The 27,656-nt window shown below is 55.8% G+C and overlaps 2 protein-coding genes across 4 annotated transcripts in view; one reads left to right on the forward strand and one right to left on the reverse strand.

The window, feature by feature from the left end:
* Positions 1-20,105, forward strand: part of SMPD3 (sphingomyelin phosphodiesterase 3) — an 84,144-nt gene extending 64,039 nt beyond the window's left edge. Inside the window, exons 1-8 of one of the 2 annotated variants that reach the window (XM_027516172.1) lie at positions 2,554-2,703; positions 7,168-8,697; positions 13,716-13,791; positions 13,903-14,058; positions 14,571-14,660; positions 14,841-14,904; positions 16,664-16,826; positions 17,080-20,105. In XM_027516172.1, the coding sequence (XP_027371973.1) occupies positions 7,378-8,697; positions 13,716-13,791; positions 13,903-14,058; positions 14,571-14,660; positions 14,841-14,904; positions 16,664-16,826; positions 17,080-17,181 (1,971 nt within the window). In that variant the 5' untranslated portion in view covers positions 2,554-2,703; positions 7,168-7,377 and the 3' untranslated portion in view covers positions 17,182-20,105. Of the gene's footprint in view, positions 1-2,553; positions 2,704-7,167; positions 8,698-13,715; positions 13,792-13,902; positions 14,059-14,570; positions 14,661-14,840; positions 14,905-16,663; positions 16,827-17,079 lie in introns of those variants that run through there. The other variant, XM_027516171.1, reaches the window with a different exon arrangement.
* PRMT7 (protein arginine methyltransferase 7) overlaps positions 19,579-27,656 on the reverse strand; it is a 41,200-nt gene continuing 33,122 nt past the window's right edge. For both annotated transcript variants that reach the window (XM_027516169.1, XM_027516170.1), the window contains exons 13-19: positions 27,406-27,495; positions 26,165-26,326; positions 24,904-24,978; positions 22,573-22,733; positions 21,570-21,666; positions 21,178-21,346; positions 19,579-20,667 (exon numbers count right to left, since the gene is read on the reverse strand). In XM_027516169.1, coding sequence (XP_027371970.1) covers positions 20,642-20,667; positions 21,178-21,346; positions 21,570-21,666; positions 22,573-22,733; positions 24,904-24,978; positions 26,165-26,326; positions 27,406-27,495 — 780 coding nt within the window. In that variant the 3' untranslated portion in view covers positions 19,579-20,641. The remainder of the gene's footprint in view (positions 20,668-21,177; positions 21,347-21,569; positions 21,667-22,572; positions 22,734-24,903; positions 24,979-26,164; positions 26,327-27,405; positions 27,496-27,656) is intronic.

The raw sequence follows: 27,656 nt of genomic DNA on the forward strand, positions 1-27,656 counted from the left end.
ACTCAGGCAAGCACCCTATCCAGTATCGGCAGCAGGGCTTGAACCTGGCACAACTGACAACAGATTTGTGCATGGCTGTCTCTTGAGGGATGCTCATGGGGCACAAACCACAGGTGCCAGGTCTTGCCAGGCCTTCAGGGAACTCAGAAGAGAGACTCCCCCTTTGCCCAGCAGGCAGGCCAGGGGGCACCACAGGAGGTTTGCACAGGAAGGGAAATGATGAGAATTAAGTTTTAGAAAGATGAAGTAAAAGGTTGATATTAGACCAGATCCTTTTAGTGGCAGAAACCCAACTCAAACTGTCTAGAGCAAGGAAAAAGGTATTTTGCCAACCCATTAATTAGAAATTCTGGGGGCTGTGTTGGCCTCAGGCACAGGGAAACTGAAGCTCAAAGGTGTCACCAGGACTCAGCCTCATTCTGCAGCCCTAAGGTCTATTTTCCTCCAAATTGGATTCACTCTCCAGGAAGGCTCTGGAAGCTTCAGGTTCTTAGTGCTTCCGTCTCAGAGAAAATGCAGGCCTCTTGCCTGAGGGGTCCAGAAAGAGCTAGGGTTATGTGACCATGTAGTTGGGGGTCAAGAGGTTGTGGTGCTGAGTGGCCTGGTAGGGCTCACTGCCCCCCACCCAGATGGCTGCGGGGCAGACAAAAGTGGGTCTGTCACAGCCAGAGAGCTGAAGCCGGCTAAGATTTGGGCCTGTGCTGGTGCTTGAGACTCCACTAGAGCTCCCAGGCTGGTGGGGGCTGATGTGCAAACTGGCACGTGCCTGATGAAATGGGCAGATGGGGGTGTGCAAGGGAGGGAGAGTGTAGGAGGGGCAGGGAGGCTGGGGAAGGCTACAGGAAGGGGAGGCAGGGACTCTGACTCTGGAAGGGTGAACAAGCGTCTACCTGGCACTGCTGTGTCAGCAGAAGGCATGCTAAGCACATGTGTGGACACTGGACCCCAGTCCCCAGTTCTGCTTCTGGGACTTGGTTTGCAGGGATTAGCCCAGATTTGTCTGACCTGCTTCACTAGGAAAGGCATCCTCTTCCGTCGTTCTTTGTGTCCTCCCAGCCATGAGCTGACTCCAAGTTTCAGCAGCTCAGAGCTCATGTTGCCATGCCAACCCCTCCCAGCAGGCATCCAGGCAGAATGGGCCGCCCCGATCTCAGCGCTGCCAGCTAGGCGAGCACATTTTGATAATTGTATTGGAGCAGTCTTCACCTTCCTTGAGGAAACCTGGGGCTTGGCCCAGCTCCTGCTAGACATGAGCCTGTGGACACGATGAGGATAAGAGGAGATCCCACTGCTCCAGTACTCTCAGCCCTGCTGCCAGGAAGAGCGCTCAGCAGGCATGAGGACCAGATGGAAGTGAGGGAGGGCCTGGGTCCAGACTAGCCCTACATGGGCAACACCTGACCCTCACTGAATCCCCAGAAGTTCCCAGAGCAAGGCTTAGAGACCCCGGAAGATGGCGTGGGCTTCCTCAGAGGGGGCAGGGCTTGCCTTCACGAGCAGGACTGATCTGGCTTACTCACTTTCGCACTGCAGGAGAAATGTAATTCAAAGTCCGCACTCCTGGACCCCGTGGGCCTCTGTGCAGCTCACCGTGGGGGCCAGCACACATGCTAGGTCCACTTCCCAGGAAGCTGGAAGTGGGCTAGCATCTCGGTGCCGGTGCCAGGGCTGTCCATTGCGGCTCACCCACAAGGGCTATCGGGGACCTGTCTCTCTACCCTCCTATTCCCTGCATCTTCACCCAAACAGGACCAGGCCCTATTCCTGAGGATGCCCTCCCCAGGGGGATGGCAGATCAGTCAGCCCTGGAGCCCTGAGCACAGTGACTTTGATGGAGCTCAGGCCTCTGAGCAGTCTGAGGCCCCATTCCTCATGCTGTGGTGGCTGTAGGTCACAAGTTAGCAACCAGGGGTCTCCATGGTGACATGTCACCGCAGATCATCAGTCACCTGCAGGAGCAGCTGCTGGCAGTCAATGGCCCAGGCGTTGCCTGCCTGGGAGTGGCTGGGCCTGTGACCTCCCAGGTCCTGCCCAGTCACCTCTTCCTCTCTCACCTGCAAACTGTGGAGTTCTCTGCTCCTTTGTCCATCCTGGCTCCACAGCCCAGTCTCCTTGTCACAATCAGACCCAGTCCAGTCCTCACCACGGTGGGAGGAACAAGTTAGTGAAGGCCACCTCTGAGGATCCGAAGGCACTGCAGGTCAGTGCGGGGCCTACAAGTTCAGCAGGTGAGTTCAGGCTTCCCACACAACAGCACACAGAACCAGCTTGTCTTGTCTGCAAACTCCACTGAGTTTACAGGTCAAGGAGAGCAAACAGGGCACACAGGGGCCAGCGTCAGGGAAGGGTGGTCAGGGAGGTCCTGCAAAGAGCAGGGGAAGGTAGGAAGGAAGCAGGGTCAGCCCTGTGAGCCGCGTGACCCCTCTAATCCCCAGGATGGTCCTCAGAGGAAGGTATCGTTACTCCCACGATGAGACAGAGCCTGATTCCAGTGCCAGGATTTCAATCAGGTCAGCCTGACCCTTGAGCCCGTGCTGAACATTGAGCAATGCAGCCAAGGGTGAGGAAGCGAGTCAGGGGTTCTCTGCTTCTAGAACAGAGTGTTTGAGTCCTGGGAGCCCTCCCTTGAGAGCTGTGTAGACCCCTTCCTGAGCCTAGAGCTCAGAAGTGACTATGAGGACCTGAGGGTGTCTGGAATGCCAGGTGAGTTCTGGAAACACTAGTTTTAGGGAAGAGGTCATCCCAAGCTACCCTGGAAGCCACACACCAGGATTCACAATAGGGATAATCCTGGGAGTGACTGTTGGCTTTAAAACAGAAACCTCAAAAAAGCAACGCTGCCGTGTGCTTGGCTGGCCACAGCTCAGCACACAGGGCCTTTAAGGGATCCATCAGCTCCATCAGAAATGGCCACAGTGGACTTTGCTTGGCAGAGGTGCCAACCCCAGGACACAGAAGCAGAGATCTGGGCAGGGAGGAGGGACGGGTGTTCTCCCTGGGAGAAAGAACTCTGGCTGGGGACACAGACTGGACACCCATGCCCCGCCATCCTGCCCTCCAGCCTGCTGAGGACTCTCGGGCTCCCTGAGAAGCTGCCAGCCTCCAGTGTTTAACTTCGCTCTTCTCTTTGGTGGGGAAAGTGTAGATCAGACTAATTAATGTGTTGTTGTTTGTTTACCCTCCTTTCATTTCACTGAGACAAAATAATTAACCACAAAGCTTTAGGAACTGGCTCCATTGGTGGCAATCCCTTCTGTGTCAACTGCGTCAGCAGCTCCCATGCCTGGAGGCAGGGACTGTGAGCGGCCACAGGGCAGGGGGGGCAGCACCTGAGGTTCCCTCTGTCCAGGACACTGTGGGAGGGGGGAGGTGGGGGGCATTCTGGAAACAGGACCCAGGGGAGCTGTGAAGGGCCGGGGTGCTTGGATCTACCCCATCTTGGAGAAGCACCATAGTTCTCTGGGCTGCCAGCCCATTGATGCCTGAATGGGGACAAAAAACATTCCTATGACCAATCCAGGGGAGGCAGAAAGGTCACACCTACCACTCAAGCAAGGCTAGGGAGGGAACTTGCCCAGAAGTGTTCCTGCGGCCACAGCAGGAGTGAGGAGGACCCAAGGAAGTTGCAGGGGGACACCCACCCCTTAAACCATTTCTCTCAGGAAGCCTTTTATTAAGTGAGGCTGCATGTACCTGGCCAGGGAGGGCAGGGGCATAGAGGACCCCTAGACAGAGACTGGGAGACTGGACTTTGTCCCCCGAGACAATGAGACCACCACTGGGAGAACATAATCAGATTGTTTCCAAAGCTCCACTGACTACTGTGCAGACTGTGGGTCTGGGGCTTGCGGTCTGAGACTGGTGGTACTGGTTGGGGCGGTGCTCAGAAGATGGTGTTGGGTGGGCCGGGCTGATGACCTCAGGCTACAGAAAGAGGGGAGGGAGACGGGGGAAGAGGCCTGCTCTGTGACACTGGGCCAATGTCCTGGGGTCCCCAGGTGTCTGGCCTGGACCCTTACCCTCAGCACCTTGGTACCAACCACAGGTGCTGCTGGCAGCTGGGGTCTCTCTGGACAATCCCCGCACCCTCCCCAGCCAGAGGAACAGGACCTGCAGGCTCTTCCTCTGGGCCATGTCCTCTCCTGTAGCTCTCGCTCCAGCCAGTCTGAAGTTGGCAGACTCCACATAATGAAGTGTGCCAGTCTGTGTACACGCTGTGTGCCAGAGGTGGTGGGGGCAAACCCATCAGGCTACATGGGCACGTGAGTGGGCTGTCAACCCAATTCCAGGTTAAACTCACATGAAACTGCTAGGATTTAAATAAAGAACAAGTGAGTGTGTCAGATGGCAGATGTGGCCTACCTGGGCCACCAGCCTCTCCAAGCCTGAGTCACAGAGGTAACACTGCTCTGCTGGGGGTGGTTAGAGGAGACCACGGCACAGAGGGTCAGCAGGCTTGCAGCAAACCCTCCAATTTCAACCACTGTCGTTACAAAGTTGGTCTTGGGGCCCTACGCCCACCAGTCTGGCCCAAGTTCACAGGCCCCCTGAAACAGCTGAGGCCATCAGGGTGAGGACATCCCCCAACCCGGGGTCTGGCCTACAGAGGCCAGGATTTGGGCTCGATGTGGAAGAGCTGGTGAAAGCCACTGGCTGAGTCCGAGGCTCCAGGACCCACAGCAGCTGGCAGGGGGTGGGGGGTGGCAGGGGCGGTGGGGGGTGGGTGGGCACAGGACACTGAGGCCTGCTCTCTGACCTTACCACAGGGAGCCCTGTTGCTCACACCTGAGGGGCTCCTAGTCAGATGGCTGTGGTTTGGGTAGACAAACCTGCTTTGAAACGTAACCTTCCAGTGTTTGCTTCAAAGCGATTTTCTCTAAAGGAAGTAAAGATCTTGGTGAAACACATTCTACAGAACCAGACACTACCACCAGCTTATCTTTCGACATGAAGCTCTGTTCTGGGGAGAGCACCTCACCCTCATGTCAGACGATGGCTGCAGGACAGCAACTGGGTGACGGAAACTCCCCCTCCTTAGACCGTGAGGCAGGTTGATCTGCATTTACTCACTCATTTCCTGAGCTCCTGTTGGCGCAGCTCCAGGGGCCCCGGCACCCTCAGGGCAGCTCTGTCTCTCAAGGAGCCCCCAGTTCCGCAAGGCGGCAACCTCATCTCACACGCAGTCATGATCTAGAACTGCAGAGAGCAGGCCATGCACAGGGGGCACGGGAGCCCCCAGTGGAGCTAACGGAGCCACCTAGCCGGGGGCACAGAAGGACCCGAGGAGGTGATCTTTAAGCCGAGTCTTAGAAGACAGGAGATGAACTAGATGACAGGCGGAGGAAACAGCAGGGCATGGGCAGGAAATCACATTTGGAGGCTGGGAGGTGAACACGAGGAGGGCTGGGGCCACAGACAGGGGTGGGCTTGGCTGGGGAGATGCAATGCCAACAGGGGCTGAGCAAGGCTTCTGTGGGGCTGAGGCGTCTGCAACCTGATCAGATCACATCAGAGTCCCTCCAGCTATCCTGTGGAGGATGGCCTGATGGGGAAGAGGCCAAAAATGGGTGGCATGTGATGCAGTCCTGGAGCAGGAGGGGGCTCCACAGGGGCTTGGGTGGGTAGTGGGGACTGATGAGATGTGGGAACTGAGAGAGAGGGCAGAGTCCAGATGATATCCAACTTCCAGCTGAGGTGGGCCAGGAAGGCAGGAGGAAGAGAGGGCATGCGGCCAGGATGGATGGCAACGGGGACACAGACCCCCAAGGGGCCATGGCAGCAGACCGGCTGGGCCAGTGAGATGATGAACAGGAAATGAGTTCCCCAGCTGATCTGGCCATGAAACTCTGGGTTATGTTTGTACCAGCTGCACCGCAGAATGATCACCCTGGGTCCCTGGAGGCTGGGTAAACACTCCAGAATCTTGTCTTTATTGATTCTACGTTTAGCACAATGAATGCACCTGTGGCCTCTCCCAGGCGGGACCCTGAGCCGGCTCTAAAACCCATGGGGGTCCCATATGGGCTGGGGTGGACTTACTCTGGCAGTTCTGGGCCTCAGTTGGGCCCTGGGGCTTATCTCAAGGACTTAAGGGGGAAGTCACAGGACCATCAGGGTCCCCTGTAACTGGGACTCTGAGCATTCTAGAGCTTGGGAAGAGCCATGCTGTGTGCTTGGGTCCCCATCAGGCAGGGGTTCCTGCAGGAATGGGAAGGCAGAGATGGTCTGATGCTGCAGGCTGGGGCACAGTGAAAGCCTGGTTATGGGGGGGCCCTCCTCTCAGGGGTCCTGCCAGCCAAACTGCCCTCTGCCCCAGGACCCTCTAGCCCCTTTTCTCTGCAGTGTGTTCCCTCACTGTCCTGTCCCAGTGAGCACCTGGTGACAGGTGGCTGTGTCCACAGCTCCTGGCTCAGGCTCATCCCTCGTCTGTTCTAAACACACCCCCTGGCTCCCGATGGGCTGCTCCAGGCCAGTGTTCTGCATACCCATAGCCTGTGCTCAAATCCTGGGCCAATTTCTAAGCAATTAGGTCACAAGGTCAAAATGGTCACCTAGGGAATTACCTGGCAGTTCCGTGGTTAGAACTCTGAACTTCCAATGCCTGAGATCCAGGTTTGATCCCTAGTTGGGGAACTAAGATCCTGCAAGCCACAAGGCACAGCCAAAAAAAAAAAAACAAACCATGAACTAGAGGCAGTCACATCATTAGTCAGTTTCCTCCAAAGAACCAACAAACACTTTGCCTGTGTTTACAAAGACAAAGAGTGCCAGGCTGCCTTCTGGCCCCAAACACCCCCATGTGAGCCTGCTGGCTCCAGCCTGGTTCTCGGAGCAGTCCTGCTGGGGTCAGAGGAGGCAGGAACAGGGTGAGCAGGGCAATGGCTCAGCATCTGATCTACCCAAATAAAGATGAATAAAAGCCCCTCACTTTCTGTGTTGGGCTTTCCTGGTGGCTCAGTGGTAAAGAATCCACCTGCCAATGGAGGAGACGCAGGTTTGATCCCTGGGTCGGGGAGATCCCCTGGAGAAGAGAATGGCAACCCACTCCAGTATTCTTGTCTAGGAAATCCCATGGACAGAGGAGCCTGGTGGACTATAGTCCATGGGGTTGCAAAGAATCAGACACGATTTAGTGACTAAACAGCAACCACACTTTCTGTCTTGCAGGTTCTCAGCAAGCCTTGGTGGCCCAGCATGGCCCACTGAAGGAACCATGACTGGCTGGCTGACACACACCACTGACCATCCAGAGTCGTGTCTCACCAGGAGGTGACCCTCCTCCAGCTGCTCCCCTACTCACCCGCCCCACCCAGGAAAGCGCTCTCGCTGCCAGGGACACCATGTAGTAGGGCTGGCCGCAGTGCCCAATGAGCTGCGATGGTTTTGTACACGACCCCCTTTCCCAACAGCTGTCTGTCCGCCCTGCACGCCGTGTCCTGGGCCCTCATCTTCCCGTGCTACTGGCTGGCGGACCGGCTCCTGGCCTCCTTCATACCCACCACCTACGAGAAGCGCCAGCGGGCAGACGACCCCTGCTACCTCCAGCTGCTCTGCACCGTGCTCTTCACGCCCGTCTACCTGGCCCTCCTGGTCGCCTCGCTGCCCTTTGCATTCCTTGGCTTCCTCCTCTGGTCCCCACTGCAGTCTGCCCGCCGGCCCTACGTCTACTCCCGGCTGGAGGACAAGGGCCCCACCGGTGGGGCGGCCCTGCTCAGCGAATGGAAGGGTACAGGTCCTGGCAAAAGCTTCTGCTTTGCCACCGCCAACCTCTGCCTCCTCCCGGACTCGCTGGCCAGGCTCAACAACGTGTTCAACACCCAAGCCCGTGCCAAAGAGATCGGGCAGAGAATCCGCAATGGGGCCAGTAGACCCCAGATCAAAATCTACATCGACTCGCCCACCAACACCTCCATCAGCGCTGCCAGCTTCAGCAGCCTGGTGTCACCACAGGGCAGTGATGGTGTGCCACGGGCTGTCCCTGGGAGCATCAAGAGGACAGCCTCTGTGGAGTACAAAGGCGACGGCGGGCGTCATCCTAGTGATGAGGCTGCCAACGGCCTGGCTTCCGGGGACCCAGCTGATGGAGGCAACCTTGAGGATGCCTGCATCGTGCGCATCAGTGGTGATGAGGGGGGTCGGCCCCCTGAAGCCGGCGATCCTGCCAATGGGGGCCAGGCCAGGAACGGGGCTGGTGGGGGCCCACGGGGCCAGACACCCAACCACAGTCAGCAAGATGGGGACTCGGGGAGCCTGGGCAGCCCCTCGGCCTCCAGGGAGTCCCTGGTGAAGGGCCGGTCTGGGGCTGATGGCGGCAGCGGGGAGCCGGGCGCCAACAGCAAGCTCCCATACAAGGCCTCGGTGGTGAAGAAGGCGGCCATGCGCAGGAGGCGCCACCCGGATGAGGCCTTTGACCACGAGGTCTCAGCCTTCTTCCCTGCCAACCTGGACTTCCTGTGCCTGCAGGAGGTATTTGACAAGCGGGCGGCCGCCAAGTTGAAAGACCAGCTGCACAGCTACTTCGAGTACATCCTGTACGACGTCGGGGTGTACGGCTGCCATGGCTGCTGCAGCTTCAAGTGTCTCAACAGTGGCCTCTTCTTTGCCAGCCGCTACCCCATCATGGATGTGGCCTATCACTGTTACCCCAACGGGCGGTTCTCCGACAGCCTGGCCTCAAAGGGAGCGCTGTATCTCAAGGTAGGGGGGGCCTCCACCAGCAGGCCTGAATTTGGAGGGTAGGGGGGAGGCAGGCTGCAGCTGGTCACTCTCTGGGAGGGCAAGGGGCAGACAAGGCCTTTCATGGAGCTGAATCAAGGGGCCCCTGGCTCAGAGACAAGGAAAATAATGCACAGATAGGAGTCAAGGCTGGAGAAGGCAATGGCACCCCACGCCAGTTCTCTTGCCTGGAAAATCCCATGGACGGAGGAGCCTGGTAGGCTGCAGTCCATGGGGTTGCTAAGAGTTGGACACAACTGAGAGACTTCACTTTGACTTTTCACTTTCATGCACTGGAGGAGGAAATGGCAACCCACTCCAGTGTTCTTGCCTGGAAAATCCCATGGACAGAGGAGCCTGGTGGGCTGCCGTCTATGGGGTTGCAGAGAGTCAGACATGACTGAGGCGACTTAGCAGCAGTAGCAGCAGCAGGAGCCAAGGCTCCAGACTGGATGATCTCTGCATCACCATTTCCCTGTCTGTAAAGCGGGGGCAACGTAGAGCCTACTCATGTGGTGGGAGCCATGTGGGAGGGGCAAGGCCTGGGAGCTTCTCAGGGTGCCGGTGGTGAAGGTGGCAGACAGTGCTGAGAGGAGGTGGCAGGGAGCCCCTGCTCTGAATCACTGCAGATAAGGGGGTGCAGCTTGCAGGCAGAGTTCTCAGGCCCGGCTGTTACCACAGCCGCTCTCTCAGGCCACCAGCCCTCCCGGCCGGGATGTCCTCTCCCTCCTGGCTGTCACGCAGCTGCCACGCCAGGCACTCTGCCCACCAGCTCCAGGCTTCACTTCCGGAGTCACTAATTAAAGTGAATCATTATTATTTCTGCTAATTTGGATGCAATTGCAGGAGTTTTTAGACCATGGTAATTTGGTCATTACATATTATCTTCTCCTGAGCCTGACATGCTCAGCATGTCGACTTTCTGCTCCCTATCCAAAAGCTGCTTTTGGTGCCTCCAGAGTTTTCTAAAGCCCCGTCTGGCCAGCTGTTACTGAATAGGCGTTTCTGCCCCTAGAGGCAGCAACTGCTTTGGGTGTGGATTCTCTCCGCACTCCCCTTGAGACTTCTCAGTTCCGCTAGCAGGGGTCCATGATGGAGGTGACTGGTGAGGCTACTGGGGAGGACCAGTGTCGGGGGTGCTCATCCCCAGGCCTCAGCTCTGACCTGTCCAGGAAGCTGCTGCCTGTCAGCCAAGGTTCTGCCAGGAGTGAGGGCCGAGGCGGATCATCTGCACGGAGCCTGCCAGGGCCCCAGCCCAGCACCCAGACGCCCCCACTCCTGTGCTCAGGCCTCTTGTGTGGCTCAGCAGGTGCAGAGCTGGGGTCCCCAGCTCTCCATTCATAGCCTGAGATGCTGAAATTGAAGACACTCCCTCTTATAGGAGACCAACCTCCCCATTCTGGCATGTGGTTCGTCACTGTTTCATTCCACAGATGTATTTTTGTCTCAGCAGCCGGAGTGACTTTCTGGGGAAGGAGGCGCCATGCTGTCCGTTTGGGGGTTGGGGGAATGTACCCTTTCCCTTGCACCCGCCCTACTACAGATGGCTCAAAGGCCAGGGTCCCCCTTAACCCTGCTCCCAGCCCACACACCACCTCTTCTTCCTCTCTCCCCTCAGGCCAGCACCCCAACTATCATGCACACCAGGGCCAGCCCCTCTGCCACGGAATCTCCTCCCAGCCCCTAGCTCTCTGGCTGTTCCTTCCGGGCCTCTTCTCACCTGCTCATCCTTTAAACACTTGTGCCTCTACCTCCTGGATCTAAAACTAGTCTGCAGATATGTTTAATTTGGTTCCTGCCATTAAAAATTTTTTCTTGTTGGGCAACATTTAAAAATCAAGCTATTTCACATAGAGCCCAGTTTGCAGCTCCTCTCCCCACCCTGGCAAATCTGGCAGCACCAGGCCTGCTACATTCTGCCCAGCTCCCAGCCTGAGTTGGGGGGTTGGCAGCTCCCAGAGCAGACAACCCCACTTAGCCAGCACTCTTCACTGCTGAGTCGTTACCATGGGCAGTCAGCCCCAGGAACCTACCCTGGGGTGCCTCTGCAGCTCCCATTTCCAGACTTGCTGAGGACTCTCTAACCCTGAGCCCAGTGAATCCACCCAGGCTCCCAACTTCACTTCCCAGATACCTCTGGGTCCACCTTGTATGTCCAGCTGCAATGTCATGGCTCAGGCCACCATTCCTCTGAGATTTGGGACTGTCCTCCCTCTTATACCATCCTTCTGGTGTCGGGTCTGACTCTTGTCACCCTCTTCCCACGCCTCGGGGAGAAGCCAGCCTCCACCTGCCACCCTCCCCGAGCTCTGCTCCAGCCGCATCCTTAGGGGCCTCCATGTGTCACCATATGTCAGTGGAGCTTTCCTTGGTGGCGTCCAGCACAAGCCAGTTTTCCTTTGCCGGTTTCTCAGCCCTGGCCCTAGGGCCTTGCACCCCACCTCTCCTGTCAGGCAGAACTCAAGAGTGGAGCGGAGGTGCCTGGCACACCAGAGCCAGCTCACCTCTGTGGGTGACAGCACGCCTCTCTCTCCACGTGGAGGAGTGAAGTAAGTGAGGTTTCAGGATCCAGCCCCGGCAGGGCCTGGCTGCTCCCTTCACCTGGGGTTCCCCACCCAGCCTCACCTCCCTATTCACTCCTTGAGCTCCTTATCCTCAGAGGGGGTCTGAGAGATGCCTGAGAAGGGAGGGAGGGACTGGACCAGCTTCTGCCTCCTAAGCAAGAGCCTGGTTCTGGGCCCTGCCCTGTTGACGGTCTTTGCCCACTAGGACTAAAGGCACAGCCTCTCAGAGTGATGGTTTGTTTTTGCAAGTGAAACACGAGCCTCTGCAGCTCCCCAGGACTCAAGCCCGGGAATCAATAAGTCCCAGCACTATAAAGCAGATCTTGGACTGACTGGAGGAAGGGGGTGGAGGGGCTGCTGTACCTTCTTCTGGGTGCCTCCCCTCCGGGAGGGATATCCTCAGAAGTAGGGCCTCCTGCACTTGTCTCTGTCCCCGCCCAGGGCTCAGCACAGGGAGGTGACTCCAAGTGCTGAGTGCGGGGCTCCTGCACTAGAAACATCACATGGCTGGCGGCTGAAAAGCTTGGCTCAGTCACCAGCTCAGAGAGTAGCGTAGGGCAGGGGGAGGAGCTGGGTGTGAGGATCAGATTTCAACCTGCCTCAGTCACCAGAGCCTCATGACCCCAGCCACCGATGGTGTTAACTTTAGTGTAATCCTCATAGTTGCAAGGCTCCAGTAAGGCCGCATCCATGAAGCAGCTGGGCATGAGTATTACTATTGAGAAGAGAAAACAGGCTCTTGGCCAGAGGATGCAGAGAGCACCATCATGTGGCCTTTGGGGGCACTGTGGTTTTAAACTGTGTTGTTTTTGCAACAGGGGGCACCAATGGTGTGTGATTTCCAAGGGATTCTAGAGGCAGGGGTACCATTGGGCTGAGCTGTGTGTTCGGACTATGGGCAAGACGTGAATGGTGAACGTATGAACTTATCAACAGTCCCAAATCTGGGCCCATTATCAAGTAACCAGACATCAATCCACCTGGGCACTGGAAAATGAAAGATGTACACCTTGCCAGGCTGGGAAATGAGATGAAGAGCTGTGGAAAGCTCAAGGTGTTTAATAAAGAGAAAGTCCTCATGGAGGGGAATGCCAATCTGACTTCAGCAATAGAAGGATGGACACCTCCCGAGGCTCTCAGAGCAGAGGGCCCGTGCTGAGTCCCGGCCACCTCAGCTAGAGGACAGGCAGAACTCTGCTCAGTAGAAGCCGGGGCACCCGCCCTTCCACTGCCACACCTCAGCTAAGAACTGGCCTCCATGGTCACGCTCCCTGGAGACTTCCCAGGGTTCAGGGTCTCGTCGTCACAGAAAACCCAGGCCAGAATAGATTAGCAAAATTTGGGGAGGACAGCTGAGGCTCGGAGGGAGGAAAGCCCAGAGAGGACGAGGGTGAGGATCCAGTCAGAAGCCTCTGGTCAGGGTGCCCGAAGACGGAGCCTCCAGCAGAGGGCCTGAGAACCCGAGGTTGGGTTGTCAACCCTCACCTCCCAACCACAGCCTGACTAGGGCTCAGGCTTGCACCACACTCACCACTGGGGGCCGAGTTGTCTGTGCTGAACAATTGAGGTGCTTGTTTTCATTACACCAACCTGTGGAGACGGTCTGCCAGGGTCACCTGTGGTTGGGCAGGGAGTCAGTGAGCTCTCAGCCCCACTCCACCTGCCAGGGACTCTGTCTCCAGTGGAGGAAAACAAGAGGCAAGGACGGGTTGGGCAAGTAGAATGAAGAGGCCCCTGTGGAGGAAGGGCTGAGCGTGGGGTGGCAGTCACAGGGGGGCTGGGGTCAGCCATGACAGGTGCCATGGAGACACCAGCCACAGCTGTCATCCCAGATCTGGGGACTAATGGGAACCACGGCCAAGAAGCAGGTAAAATAATTGCTCATGAAGCCAGAGAGGCAAACACTGGGATGAGAAGACAGAAAGCAAGGTCCAAGGCCTCTCACGGGGACAAGGGTATTGAGCTACGTGGCTGGGCCACATCCTAGAGGGAGCCTAACTTAGACTTCAGAGGAACAGGCTCCACGTCATGATCAGGTCCAGGGTGTGACCGAGGGGAGGAGGAAGGAGCCACGCGAGTGGACAAAGCAGCGAGGGACATTCGTGGGAACACTCTGGTCAGGAGATGGCAGGGGTTTTGGGAGGAGGTCTGTGGTGGTTTCTGCATCTCTCCCCCACAAAGCGCTGCATGAACTGTCGGTGGCATTCACCCTGCCATGAAGTGGGTATTTCTTCATGCATCTGCCTCCCACACTGGAGCAGACGCTCCTAGAAGCAGGCAATGTGCTGTTCTTCTTAGGCCCAGGCTAGCCAGAAGTCGACAGAGCTGGGTTTCTGAGGGTTAGACCTGGCTGGGGTCGGGCATCGCCAGCGTCCCTTTGTGCTCAGAGCAATGGTAACTCTAGGTCTCATCACCAACACTTCCTTCCCACTACAGGTGCAGGTGGGAAGCACACCTCAGGACCAAAGAATCGTCGGGTACATCTCCTGCACACACCTGCACGCCCTGTCAGGTAGGGTCCAGGGACCCGAGCTTCAGCGGGTGGGATCCTCAGTGGGCTAGGATTCGCCTGGCAGGGGTCCTGGCAGCAGCCTCATCACCTCCCTGTGCTTCCGCCCCACAGAGGACAGTGACATCCGGTGTGAGCAGCTGAACATGCTTCAGGACTGGCTGGCTGACTTCCGAAAATCTACCTCCTCGTCCAGCGCAGCCAACCCCGAGGAGCTGGTGGCGTTTGACATCATCTGCGGAGATTTTAACTTTGACAATTGCTCCTCCGGTGAGGCGGGCTCCTCCCCATTAGGGTAAACCATGGAGGAGGCATGGGCTCTGCTCCTCAGGAGCACAAAAGTGGGACATTTAGCAAGACTGTGATTTCTCTGCCCTCAAGAAATCCTAGAAGAACCCCTGCTCTGCCTAGAAAGCTTAGAGGCCACCTTGCTGGAGGTCAGGAGATGCCCTGCAGATAAACCTCTGGCAGTGAAGGCAGGGAGCCTCTGAAATCCAGACTAATGGGGTTAGGTCATGATACTCACCAGGTCTGTATTCAACTCTTACTTTGTACCAGCCACAGTTCTGACGGCTGTTAGAGGGGCCGTTCTCAAGGACACAGAAAGCCAGTGACAGATGAACCACAGCTCCATCTGTCCAGGAACACAGACCCTACCCAGAAGCAGTTATCCGAGGGACAGGGATCTGATGACTCTGGTCAAACCGGAACCAGAGGCAGGTAGCCCTCCAGGGCATGCCAGACACCCTGAGCCCCATAGCACTCCTTCCCTCCCTGCACAGATGACAAGCTGGAGCAGCAGCACTCCCTGTTTACACGCTACAAGGACCCCTGTCGCCTGGGGCCTGGGGAGGAGAAGCCGTGGGCAATTGGTGAGCTGGGGCTGGGGACAGGCACGGGGTGGGAGGGGCACTGCTGAGGCCTGACACCCCACGGACTTCCTGAAGAGACCACACCATTGCGGGGAGGGGGGCACTGAGCTGCCCAGCCAGCAGAAGCCCTGGGCTTGCCCCTCCTGCCCACAGTAAACTCTCTCACCCCCTTGTCCCCAGGAACTCTGCTGGACCAGGACGGTCTCTATGATGAGGAAGTGTGCACCCCCGACAATCTGCAAAAGTAAGTGGCTGGCACCCACAGTGCCATGGTCAGGCAGGTAGGCAGACCCAGGCAGCTCCCAGGTCTGGGATGAGCACGAACCCAGACTAGGTGTGGAGAGGTGGGCTGTGTGGGCCGATGAGAGCCCACAGCTCCCTGGGATGAGACACCTCTTAAAAGCGTCAGGGATGCAAGTTAGGGGTGGGCAGAGGCTGTGGTGAACTTCATGCCCCAGGGGTATCCTTACCAAGAAGAGGATCCTGAGGAGGCCTGGGGTCTCGAGGTGGTTTTTCTTACACCAGCACCCCAAGTCTGGGCTCATTCTATCAGAGCTTGGCCTGCCCTGAGCCCCAGCCTGCCTCAGGCACAGGAAAAAGGACCATAACCTCCCAGGGCGAGGCCAGGCACCGCAGAGATCCCTGTCAAAGGGCCCTGGGGATGGCATCTGTGGCAGGGGACCAGAAGCCACCAATCAGACAGATAAAAACACAGACAGAGCTAACACAAGCCAGTCAATGTAGAGACAGATCCACCCCAGCCAAACTGTATTCTTGAATCTGAGACTTCTGAAAAGGACACATTTGAGAGGCCAGCAGCAGAGCCAATTTATAATTCACAGCCCGAGACAGCCCAGAGCCCCAGCGATGGTTCCTTGAAGCTAATTTCAGCCAATTAATTAGATTATAGACTAAATTTGAAACATCATCCCAGGCCGAGAAAATTATCTTTTTATGAGATGACGATTTAAAAATGACTTATCAGTAACTCTTAGATCACTGATGCTAGAATTAATTATCAAAGGCACAGGACAGGAATGGATTACATTTCTGAGATGGAAAGCTGTTCTGTGTGTCATCAGTGTATACATCTCAAGGCTGATAAAGACCTTGCAGAAACTTGTGTTTGCTGCCACGCCTGTGCAGGTGCCCTGTTCATGTGTCCAGGCGTTAGTTGGGTGGGTGGGCCTTTGCAGTGTCTCTTGGTGGCTGTGCCTCTCGCCCCAACACTGCCCTCTGAGATGGGGTGTCCCTTGAAGGCTCATTCCCAATGATGCTCGGACTCTGGAGGTAACTTGGCAGGAAGCAGAAGGTAGACATGGAGTCAGAAGAGACCTGGACTCAGGGCATAACGTTCCACCTGAGCGCCCTGCCCTCCCTGCAGAATTCTGACCAGCAACTGTATCAGTTTCGTTCCTCTGAAAAATGGGGTGACAGCCGCATCCCACCTTGTTCCTTTCTTAACACACCTGGTCCTCAAAGTGTTCTGGGGTCTTGGGGACAGACTGACACAGGAGTCTGGTCCTGGGATGGGGTCTGGGTGCTTTCCTGGCTACCCTGCTGACCTGAAATGGGAGTCATGGGGGGCCTGGGGACTTCCAGAAGAGAAGGGTCTCTGACGTTCACCGCAAAGATCAAGTTCCCCCCAAACAGGATCCTATTAGCTCAGAGCACAACACTACCCTGGAGAGGGGGTGGGCAGTTCTGTCCCCAGCTTGGTTACAGGTTTTAGGTGGTGCCAACATTCTAGTTCAGAAAGGGAATGTGAGTGCTGCTGACCCCAGGTGGGCATGGGACACTCCCTGGCAGTGGCTCAGTCAGTCAGGAACTCACAGGCTCAGACCCAGTCTCTATCCACCCCAGTCCCTTTCTGGGCCCACGGAGAAGACAGATCTTAAATGTAGGGGTTTGGTCTGACTTGGGGGACGAAATGTGGCTCCACCCTTAGGACCTGGGGCTGGGGCTGTGCTCACCTTGCCTTCCTGTGCCTTCTGTGTGAGCAGGGTCTTGGAGAGTGAGGAAGGTCGCCGGGAGTACCTCGCCTTCCCCACCAGCAAGAGCCCTGGGGGAGGCCAGAAGGGACGCAAAGAGCTGCTGAAAGGCAACGGCAGGCGCATCGACTACATGCTGCATGGGGAGGAGGGGCTGTACCCGGACTGGAAGGCCGTGAGTCTGGGCTGGGCTGGGCTGGGCTGGGCAGCCAGGCTGTGCCCGTAGCAGGACATTCTTGCTCTACACCCCTTGGCAGCACCGAGCTCTCCTCTGCAAGTGGGACATGCCAGTCCAGGAGGCCTTTGGGGCCCCCCAGGATGCTCCCACTCTCTGCCTTCAGGAAGGTCCAAGCCAGGCCCCTGCTTTATAGGATGCCCTCTGGGTCTAACAGGGATATTTCTTCCTTCTCCCCTCCCCACTCCCGCAGGAGGTGGAAGAATTCAGTTTTATCACCCAGCTGTCAGGCCTGACAGACCACCTCCCGGTGGCCATGCGACTGATGGTGTCTGCAGGGGACGACGAGGCATAGACCAGCCCAGTCACCATGAGCAGCGGGGCCTCCGCCAGCCCTTTGAGTCGCAGTCCCTCCCTGGCCGTGTCCCCTCCAGCGAGCACCGCTGGTGCTAGCGGAGGAGGGCAGGGGCCCGGGAGAGCCGCGGCCAGTCCTGGGTGAGCTGGAACCAGCGCTGCCCGGCACCTCTGGGCACTCGCCATGGACAGGAGTCAGGCCGGCCTGGGGAGTCCTGGCTGCCCAACCAGTGCCATTCTTTCGAATCGTTGATTTTCTACAAATCTACAGCACAAGCTAGTTTATAACCCGTGGGTTAGTATGAGATCCGGGTTTCTGTACTCTTTGTATCTCTTCTCAAGCTTCGTCCAGGGTTCATTATTTCTGTCTGCTGCCACGTTGTCTCGCATGCCTGCACCCTCGCATGCACGCTGCCCGCATGCCACGTGCCACACCGTAGCCACAGACCCCTCACTCGGGCCTCACCCAAGGCCAAACTCCAAACACAATCAGAACCAGCCAAAGAAGCATTCCTGGACACGGGACCGCCAGCTCGCCGCCTCCAGCCTGGACAGCTCACAAGCAGGGACCACGAAGGCTGTGTCCAGTTACCAGCGAGCCCGGGCTCTTTCCCAGGGTCTTGCATTCAAGGGCGATTACATTTTAAAAAGAAAAACAGAAAAAGAACAAAAATAACCCTTCATTTTAAAGGGTCTGCAAGCCACAAGGGAGAACACTGTTCTTCCTGAAAGGGGCTCCTTTCCCCTGGCACAGCAGAGCCCGGGGCCTCCCTTGGAGACTCCAACGTGGGCCATGGAGCCATAGACAGGATTCTAAAGAGAAAGCATCCTTTTTTTTACAGGAAGCAGGACCACTCACGGTTTAAGGGGGGAGGGGGACTTCTTGTTTTGAAAACGGTAAGATTTGTAGCTTCTGTTCTGTCAGACCCAACACATTCTCTTTCTGCCTGATCCTGTCTCCCGTCCGGACACTCTTCTGGTTCAGGACCAATCCTCCCTTGGTGACTGTCCCTATCCGCGTGCTGGCTGAGCTCAGGAACTGTCCCCCTGCATCTGGGGGGGGCGGGCTGTGGCTCTGTCCTCCTAGGCCCATCCTCCACAGTGACCCCAGCCCTAGATGAAGGGACTTGGGGATCAAGGCGCAGAGCAGCCTGTCACCTCACCAGTGTGCAGCCTGAGGGTGGCAAGGCTGATGGCCACTGCTCGTCCCACACAGGGAGCAGTACTGGTTGGTGTTCAGGTGCACAGGCATCCAGTCTGCCACCATGCAACCAGGGCCAGCCCCGGGTACCTGTGCAGTGTGGCAGAGCCTGCAGGGGAAGCCCATAGCTCCTCATCCCACGGCAGAACTGCCTCTGCCCACCTGCCTTTCTAAACACACCTGAGGATGCCCCCTGCCCCCAGTCACACAGGGAGGGTTTTGTCTATTTCCAGGTGCAAGGCCCCTCCAATTCAGGGGGTTACTAACAACCCCCCACTGATCTCCCCTCCTCACAGCGCCCCAACCAACGTGCCACCTGGCTTGAAGCCAGTTTTGCCCGAGGCTGGGGACGTACCAGGACTCTGCTACCAGGAGCCTCCTGGTGCCAATATGCTGACGCTGTGCCTTGTCACCCACTGAGCTGCAAGAGGGACCAAGAGGGGCAAGGTCAGAGGCCAGGCCCTGCACTGGAGGGGACACTCCCAAGAGCTGCACACAAGGCGGTGCGGGCTGGTCTGAAGCCCCCTGGCCAGGGCAGCAGCTGGGCAGAGGGCTTCATTGCCTGGAGCACTCCCCTGGCCAGGCCCTCAGCCCCATCTCCCACATCAAGCCAAGAGGGCAGCTCACCATCCAGGGTACAGTCCTCCCTGGCTCTCCACTGCACCGCTCCTCCAGGGCCGTGGCTCCTGGGGCCCTGGCTAGGCTTCCCTGGGTCAGAGGCCTCCAATCCTAGGAGCGGCCAGAAATCTGCTCTCAGGTGGAGCTCAACAGGGCAGATGTGATACCCAGACGTCTGGGCCAGAGCCAAGGCTCCAGGCTGTGGGCCAGCTGTGTGCCCAGGAGAGCCGCGGAGGCAGGGCCTGGCTCCTGAAGTGGAATGACTCTAGCACAGCTTCCAGCCCTCAGAGGGGCTGCTGGAAGGGAGCCAGGGCACGGGGCACATGCTTCTCTCCCTACTCATGGGGCGGCCTTAGGCAAGTCATACCTCCCTGTGCCTCAGTCATTCTCCCGTCCTAACAAAGTCGCCTCTGCCCAGCCTGCCTGGTCTCCAGAGAAGGGCCTGCCTGCCTCCCCACTCCCCTTGCGCCGCCCTCTGGGGCCTCCAGTGCTGAGGCCGCCATTGCTCAGCCACGAGTTTCATCAAACCTGTGCACCCCTGGGGCTGTGTACAAGCCAGACTTTTCCATTTCGATTTTTAAAAAAGGAACACCTCAGATGTTTCTGTGGCATCTAGGCCTGGAAGGACAGACACAGGTGTCACCTAAATCCCCAAGGCTCTGCACCTGCCCGGGCCCAGCCTCCTCCACAGAAGCCAGGAGGCCAGAGGTCAGCTTCAGAGAAAAACGGTCACTTCATCTGTCCAAACCACCTTCAGTTTTAAGTATGGGTATTAATCTTGATGCTTTTTAACTATTGTATTAACTTGCTGAAATTTAGAAATACTGTTTTAAAAAAGAAAAAAAAAAACAAACACTTTTTTAATTTCTGTATTTTTTTCTGTATTGTATCCTCATGGGACATTAGGGGTTTTCTATGGTAAGCACACCTAAGGTTTTGGTAAAAATGTTATCAAATACATTATCCAAACAATTCTTCCCTAGAAGAAAAACAATCTTTACACCTGATAAAGTATTTTGAAAAGAGAAGTGTTTTTTTTTTTTCCTTTACTGGTGCTGAAAAGAAGGATGGATAATGAGGAAAAAAAATAAAACTGTGAGGCTCAAGGCTGGTGTTCTGCACTTATTTGAGTGAAAAGCTGGTCTGGACCCTGCTTTGGCTCCAGCAGGCAAGGTGGCCAGGCAGGGCTATGGGGAGTCTGCCATGGAGGGCCTACCTTTCCTGCCCTTCCCCATGGGATGAGCACAGCCTGAGTCTGCCCTGAACCACTCAAAAACCAGGCCACTTGGGTTCTCTTACTCACTCCCTCTGGAACTAGAGTAAACAGCAGAACAGGACCTTGTGTGTGGGAAGAAATCAGGCTGGGCCTCCTTGGGACTCCCTGCCCTTCTCTGGCAAGGTGAAGTTGGGGTGCCTGCACTAGTACCCATCTGCCCAGACTGCTGGGGGATGAGGTCCTTTTGCTAGAAGGGGGCACGTGGGAAAAGGCTGTACCTTCAGGCTCCCTCCTTCTGCCGGCTGGTATCCTGGATCTGCGTCTGAACTGCTCTGGGACAGCCTCCTCCCTGACTTCAGAAGAGCAGCCTGGTGTCCAGGTGCTGGTCTTGGTCACCTGATGCTGCTGCACACGGAGGCCAAACCCTTACAAATGTGGATTGGGGCCATTACCTAGCAAACAAAAAGAGTCTGAACTTGGTCCTCAGTCTGGCCCTACCAGGGTCTTCAAGACCCAGAGCCCAGCCACATCAGTAACTCTGCCCATAGGAGCCTCTCTGAGCTGGAATGGGCAGGTGGACTCAAAGGTCCCCAGAGTGCAAGGCCAGGCTGGCCCAGCTCCAGGAGAGTAGCAGACCCACCCAGCCTGGTCAGCCCTGGCTCCCTCCCAGGGAGAGCAGGAGGGACACTGTGGCTGGGAAGCTCTCTGAGCACTTTAAAAGCCACTGCAGGTGGGCTCCTTGGTGCCTTCTCAGTTCCAAAATAATCCCCACTTCCTGCCATATCTGGAGCAAGAAGCCAGCAGTGCAAAAACACAAAACGGGAAGTGGTCTCCTCCAATCCCCGAGGTCAAGATGGGTCCTGAAAGGCAAGGTGCCTTCACTTTTACCCACGGAAAGCCATCATTCAGAGCCCAGAGCCCTCCTCCACTTTATTTCTCAATAAGTGAGGGTTAGCACCCACTGTCCAGCGCATCTGAGAGCGTGAAATCCATGGTGATGTCTCCAGTGTGGGGGTGGAACTCCACAGTGTAGGTGACGGTCTGCGAGCTGCCCGGCGGTGCTCTGGGGTCGAGTGTGGTGTTGAAGAAGTACACGGCCTGCTTACAATGGGGGTTCCAGCAACAGTCCCCCTGCAGAGAAAGCAGCAAGAAGGCAGTGAGGCTTCTGATGTCCCAGCCAGCCCGCTCCTGGTGAGCTTCCAGCCCAGGCAGCTCACAGTGAGAAGCTGCTGTTCGGAGCTGGATGACCCAGGACCACTAGGAGTCACTACCCAGAATGCCCAGAGTACACGCGAGTGGCGTGATGGCTCCCGCTCTCAGGATCCACCTCCTCGGGGCCTGCACACAGCACTACCTCGTCCTCTGCAGGCTTCAGGAGGCCGGTGCTGACTGTGCTGTCCGCAGTCAGGTGGTATTCCATCCACAGGACAGCTCCGTGGCTCCTCCCACACCTAGAGATGGGCCGGGGGGTGGAAAGGGACCAGAAACAAACAGCTGCATGAAAGACTGGCATGGCCATGGCTGCCCTCTGCTTTTCAGAAACCTCTTATCCTCCCTACTTCCATCCTGCCCTGTCAGGAGGCTCCTAAGACTCCACCTGAATGAAGGTCACTCAGTAAAAGTGGCCTTCTTGCTGAGCAACCAAAGTGCCCACTCACTCCCCACAGTCTGGCCAAGTATTCAGAGTAATCCTGGGGCAGGGCCAGCTGGCTGCCAGCCTGGCCTCCTCTGCCTGAGATCATGCAAAGGTTGGCCCAGAAGGTTGAGAGAGCAGTCCAGGCATCGAAGTCTAGATTGCTCCTAGATAACTCTGGGCAGCAGGCACAGACAGGCAGCTGCCTTGGCTCCTCCTTGTCAGAGGAGTCCCAGGAGGCTCTGGGCTCATGGCTTCCACCCAGTTATAAGAGGGAGCTTCCTCCAGGAAGCAGCTGCCCCTCCCCGTGAAGGGAGCTGGAGCTGGATGGGCCTGACCATGTAGCACGACGACAGCCCCTGCCAATTCCTAAGCTGCTTCAATTCCCAGGAGGGTTCAGGAAAGGATATGGTCCAATGGGTAACCATAGCAACCAAATTCACGTTTCTCTGCAGCTGTGTGTAACGTACGGCTGAGCTCAAAGGAAGCCTCAGATGTGGGAGGATGAGCAAGCCCACTCTGGCTTTCTCCCCCACCCAGAAGCTATGGGGACCCCCACACATTTCAGGGCCACTTGAAAAAGGGCAAGGCTGAGATAAGGACAGCCATCCCACCCACATGAAAGTGACCAAAGTAAGTGCTTATAGCCATTCAGGCAATAACTATTAGAAAGCAAGCCCTGCCACTTCCTTCCTCACTCCCTGACCCTGGAGCCTCCACTCACCTTCTCAGCTCGATGGTGCCCTCAGCATGGATAGGCTGCAGAGGGACTGGCTGCCGAAAATCAAAGGTCAGGATCTGCTGGGGCTCGGAGAGGCTGCGGCACGGGTACTCCCACAGTGGGTGGGGCTCGGCCTCCTTGCTCTCCCTGAAGTCCAGGGCACGCTGAGAAGGTAAGAGAAGGCAGGGGTCTGCAGAGATAGAGCCAGGTGGCCAGGAAACATGGGGGTCCTGTCCCCATCTCCAGAGTTTACATATGCCAGTGGTCCCTCATCGCCATGGCCCTGGTCCCTCAGGGTAATTGCTATGGTCATGTGGGGCAAGTGAGCCCCCATAAAAGACCACAGGTGCCTGGCCAGACCAGCTGGCTTCTGGTACCACTCACAAGCAATCTCCTCAGCAAGGCACTCTAAGCTTCATTTTCTGCTTTTTAAAACTCAAAAGCCACTGCCCATCTCACAAGCTACCTTGACCAACTGCCTACACTGGTGAAATCACCCATCACTTGGACACTTGCCCATTCAGTGACCCTTACTGATCACTACAGCTGCCAGATTACCACCCTACAAGGCTCCCAGTCTAGAAGGAGACAATTGGGGAGCAACTGCAGTGTGCGGGGACACTGACAGGCTAAGAACAGGGTTGGGCAGGAAAGCTGCCCAGAGGGGTGAACTCTAGGCTGCCTCTTGAAGGTTACCCAAGAGCTGTTAGCAAAGAGGAGAGTACACACAGCCCAGCAGGGAATGGTCAGAGAGCAAAGCAGAGCCAACAGAGTGGCAGGGGCTGGCTGCAGGGGTGAAGGTGGGGGCTCAGGGTTTTCCCGCAGAGGACAGACAGGGCCAGACTTCAGATCTACAGATTCACTTAAGCTCCCTGTGGAGAAAGGCTGATGGGAGAAGGAGTGGGGTATACGGTCAAACACAAGATGCAAGTGGCCCAGACGAGTAACAGCAGGGAAAGAAAACTTGTTCACAGAGGACCTGATGGTTATGGAACCCAACAACGAACTGAATGAGAAGGCGAAGGCTTGTCTGGGAGGTTGCCGGAGCCCTGAGCCCAGCTGGCAGGTATGAAGTGACAGCAGGTCTAGGACAGCAGCACTGGGAGGGCTGGACTAGGGGCGGGGGAGGAGTAGGTGGATTCTGGAGGCAGCGGGTAGGAGCGCCTGAAGACATCTCAGTGGAGTCACTGCTCTCAGCTATTTGGTCAGAGCTCAGGAGACAGGCAGGCAATGGCCAGCAAATAGAGAGAATGGAAACAGACACAGGGGTCTGGGCAGGGACCTCGGGGAGCCCTAGAACACAGGACACCTCAGGGGATAAGAAGAGGGGAGGAATCCAGGAAGGAGCCTGAGAAGCGGCCAGAGGGAGCTAGAGTGTGTGGTGTTCCCAGGAGCATGGAACAGTCAGTGGTCTGCTGTGGACAGGCAGGTAAGATGAAAAACTGCAAATGTCCCCCGGATTTTTTTTACTTAAAAAATGTTTACACAAGGAATCCACAATCACTGTAGAAAATGTAAACAGAAAGAAACAAAAGGGAGGAAAAAACTAACCACTTCCTATCACAAAACTAACATTTTGGTGTCTGCACTCCACCCCTTTTTCACTACACGTGTAATTTTTTTTATAATTAAAACAAAATTTTAATGTTGCATATACTTTGTACAGGTCACTTTCCATTTACAGTTATTACATTTGTGAATTTTCTTAATATATAAAAATGTGATGGTGTCCTGCCCTTCTCATAGGGCTCGTGACTCTTCACATCTATTCCGGCCAAGTATTGTTGGCACTTTCATGACTGCCCTCGTTTCTGGGAGCTGCAGACCCTGGTGGCTGGCTGGATCCCCTACAAATGTACAGATAACCCTGCAGGAACCCTCCTTCTACATCCCACCCACCTCCACCCTCAAGCACCTTCCCCTGAAATGGAGTCCCCAGAATGAAAACAGCTGGCTCAGAAGGTTGCCAAAATCGCCTTCTAGAGAGGCCATCCCAAACAAGAACTACCTGCTGACACTGGCAGGAGTGGTTCCAGTGGTCTGCTGACAGACGGGCCCCAGCCCAAAATTCTGATTCAGGGATTACAGTCCCAGGCTGAGAATGGCCTAACACCAGCCAGACTTGGAGATGCAGTGGCTCTCAGGTTCATGCTCACGGTGAACCAAGTAGAACAGATATGCCTGTCCCTGCTGCCCCCAGCAGAGGAGCTCTCTGCATACTGCCCACATTGCCCAACCCAGGTCCCTCCATGGAAGCCAGACATCCCCTTCAGAAGCCTGTGGCCCGATGGAGTGTGGATGGAACACGGTGGCGGGAGCTGCGGCCCTGCATACCTTAATCATGTCATCCATGATGTGCACATCGAAGCCTTCACAGTCACCACAGGGGCTCCGGATCCGCCACAGGTCCTGAAAGGAAGGTACAGCCTTCACTGACACCCACCCGCCAGGGCATGCCAACACCCACACCCACCCAATGGGGGTGGGTGGGCAGGCACGGCCATGGTTCTGTGGGACAGCACATAGATGTCGACACCCACTCAGGCACACCAAGTGTAGTGACAAGAGTAGGAAGGGTAAGAGGCTGGGGCTGCCCCAATTCCACACCTGAGGCACATCTTGCTGCTCCCACAGGCCTGGACGAGATTCCCACAGCTGAAGGGACCCAAAGACACCAAAGACCCAGGATGGTTCCTCAGACCTGCAAAGCCTCTCCTGATCCCAAACCCTCTCCACTGAGGGACAGCTGACCAGAGCTACTCAGACAGGCTCTCTAACCCCTCCCTGTCCATCCTGAACACTGATTCATTGGGAAGAACTCTGTCAACCATTTCTTGAGCCTCTATGCCCATAAAGAGAGTGTGAGGACGACAGGATCCTGGGAGGAAACCAGAGGTTAGTCAACCCGGTCACTCAGTATCCTCTGTCTCTGGGACATATACCTGGGAACAGCATCGTTCTCCACAGTCCCTCACTGGCCATGAAAACCAGAATTCTTGTGGAAATCTGGTCAAGTAAATAAGTTAACGCAGAAGAAATGGCCAAAAAATTAAGTGACAGAACCACTAAGCTACCAAGGGATAAAGCCATCCTTATCAAAGAGACATCAAATGAAGTTCACTCTGTATTTCAGGTTAAAAGCATTTCAAAATCCTTTTAATAAAAAATACCTTTCCCAAAATGACTTTTTGACTATGGTTCTGCTTTGATGAGAAAATGAAAATGAAGCTTTTCAATTTTTCTTGCATAAGGAAGCTGACTTGCCCATCTCAAAATGCTTTTAACAACTGGAGCCTCAGCTCGTAATGAGAGCAGAGCAAGCTGCACAGCTTGTCTTCTGAAACTCTTAATTTATATTTTAAAATTATTCTGATAAGCCGTAATTGTAAAATGACAACACACAACCATTTCCATTTCATGTGCTAAATTACTTCATTTTTACAAAGGCGAGCCTCTTCTATTCAGCCCTGAGGTGTGCTGATACAGAAAAACAGAGGTTCAAACCATTAAGACCCTAGGTGCTCCACCTGCATTCAAGGTCCACACAAGAAAACAACTCCCCACCCCCTGCCAAGAAAACCTCCGGGTGGCCTACCCTGAACTCCACGACCACCACGTGCAGTGAGGCAGCCTGGGGCATCACCACAGCGCCAGGCCCCAGGTGTTGGTCCACAGCAGTCCGCACATACCAGAAGTACAAGTTGTGCCACGGAAGCAGGCTGGTGGTGAAGAACGGCTCACCCAGCAGGAGAGAAACCTGCCGATCAGAGAGAAGCAGGCCCAGGTATCAGAAGGATTCAGCTGAGTAATAAAGGACAAGTTTCACAGGCACATTCATTTTTTCACTCACTCACCCACTTGGTCGGTCAGTCAGTCCACACGCAAGTCAAGGCCTGCACCTACCCTTGAGGATACAAAGATGAGAAACAGACACAAGCCCTGCCCTCAGGAGCGCAGAATGGAAAAAGGGAGCAGACGAGGCTAGGCGCCGTCCTCAGAGAGTGCGGTAGTCTCTGACAGAAGCAAGGAAGGGGCTCACAGAGGGACCCTAGAAGTAAGAGCTTCAGGAAGAGCTTCCAGGATGGCATCCTGGAAATCCTACTCAAAGCTTTATCCTGACAATTCATTGTCAGTGCTAGTCTGTCTCCCTCACCAGGCTCGTAGACCAGAGAAGTGGGGACACCGGCAGACACAGTATTCCCAGCACAGTGCCTGGCCCAGAGCAGATGTCAGTGAAGGTTTGTTGATCAGATGAATAAATGCATGAACAGGAGACAGAAAAGCAAAAGAGTGGGGAGTCCAGGCAGAGGTGTGGGCAGAGGCCAAAGCAGGAGTGTGAATGACAATGAGAGCAAGGCCCTTCTGGGAGCTCACCAGATGAGCAGGTAGGGTAGGACAGTAAAGGAAGAGGCCACAGCAGTGGAGAGGAGCCAGGTCACCCAAAGGCAGCTGATGACAGGAAAAGGAGACTGAACTATGCCTTGGAGGCAAGAGGGGATCACTAAAAGCTTTAATCAGGGCTTAATATGAGAAGGAATGTGCTTTAGAAAGATTTTCAGGAGTTCCCTGGTGGCCTAGTGGTTGGGACTCGGGGTTCTCACCACAGCCTGGGTTCAGGAGCAGTGCTGTGACGGAAAAAGGGAGGGGACACTGTGTGTCTCTGTCCATCCCAGCAGAGCCATCCTGCTCTTGCTGAAGGAGCAGCGATTGGAGAGCAATGCAAGTATTCATTCATCAAGCATCTCTGGGGACCCACAGTGAGGCCCAGAGAAGGGGGCAGTCAGGCCATCTCAGAACTGTGCTATCTAGAGCAAATGCACAGCGCTCTCTACTCACCTTTTTACCCTCCAAGTCTGCAGGTGTTAATAATTCAGGCCGTTTCTCTATTATATTAATTTTGTCTTCCAAGTGGTTGGCCTTGAAGATCTTAGAGAGAAAACAAAAGTGTTGGTTTCATTGAGAAAAAGAACACATCTCAGAGTTGCTTTATCTGTGTGCAGTTCTCTGGCCAAACGGTTCTGGAGCACCACTTTCAGCTACTCTGCTGAACTTCTCCCCTCCAAGGGCCTCCTACAGACTGCAGGTGA

Source organism: Bos indicus x Bos taurus, chromosome 18 (genome assembly GCF_003369695.1).
Source record: "Bos indicus x Bos taurus breed Angus x Brahman F1 hybrid chromosome 18, Bos_hybrid_MaternalHap_v2.0, whole genome shotgun sequence".
NCBI classification, from domain to species: Eukaryota; Metazoa; Chordata; class Mammalia; order Artiodactyla; family Bovidae; genus Bos; species Bos indicus x Bos taurus.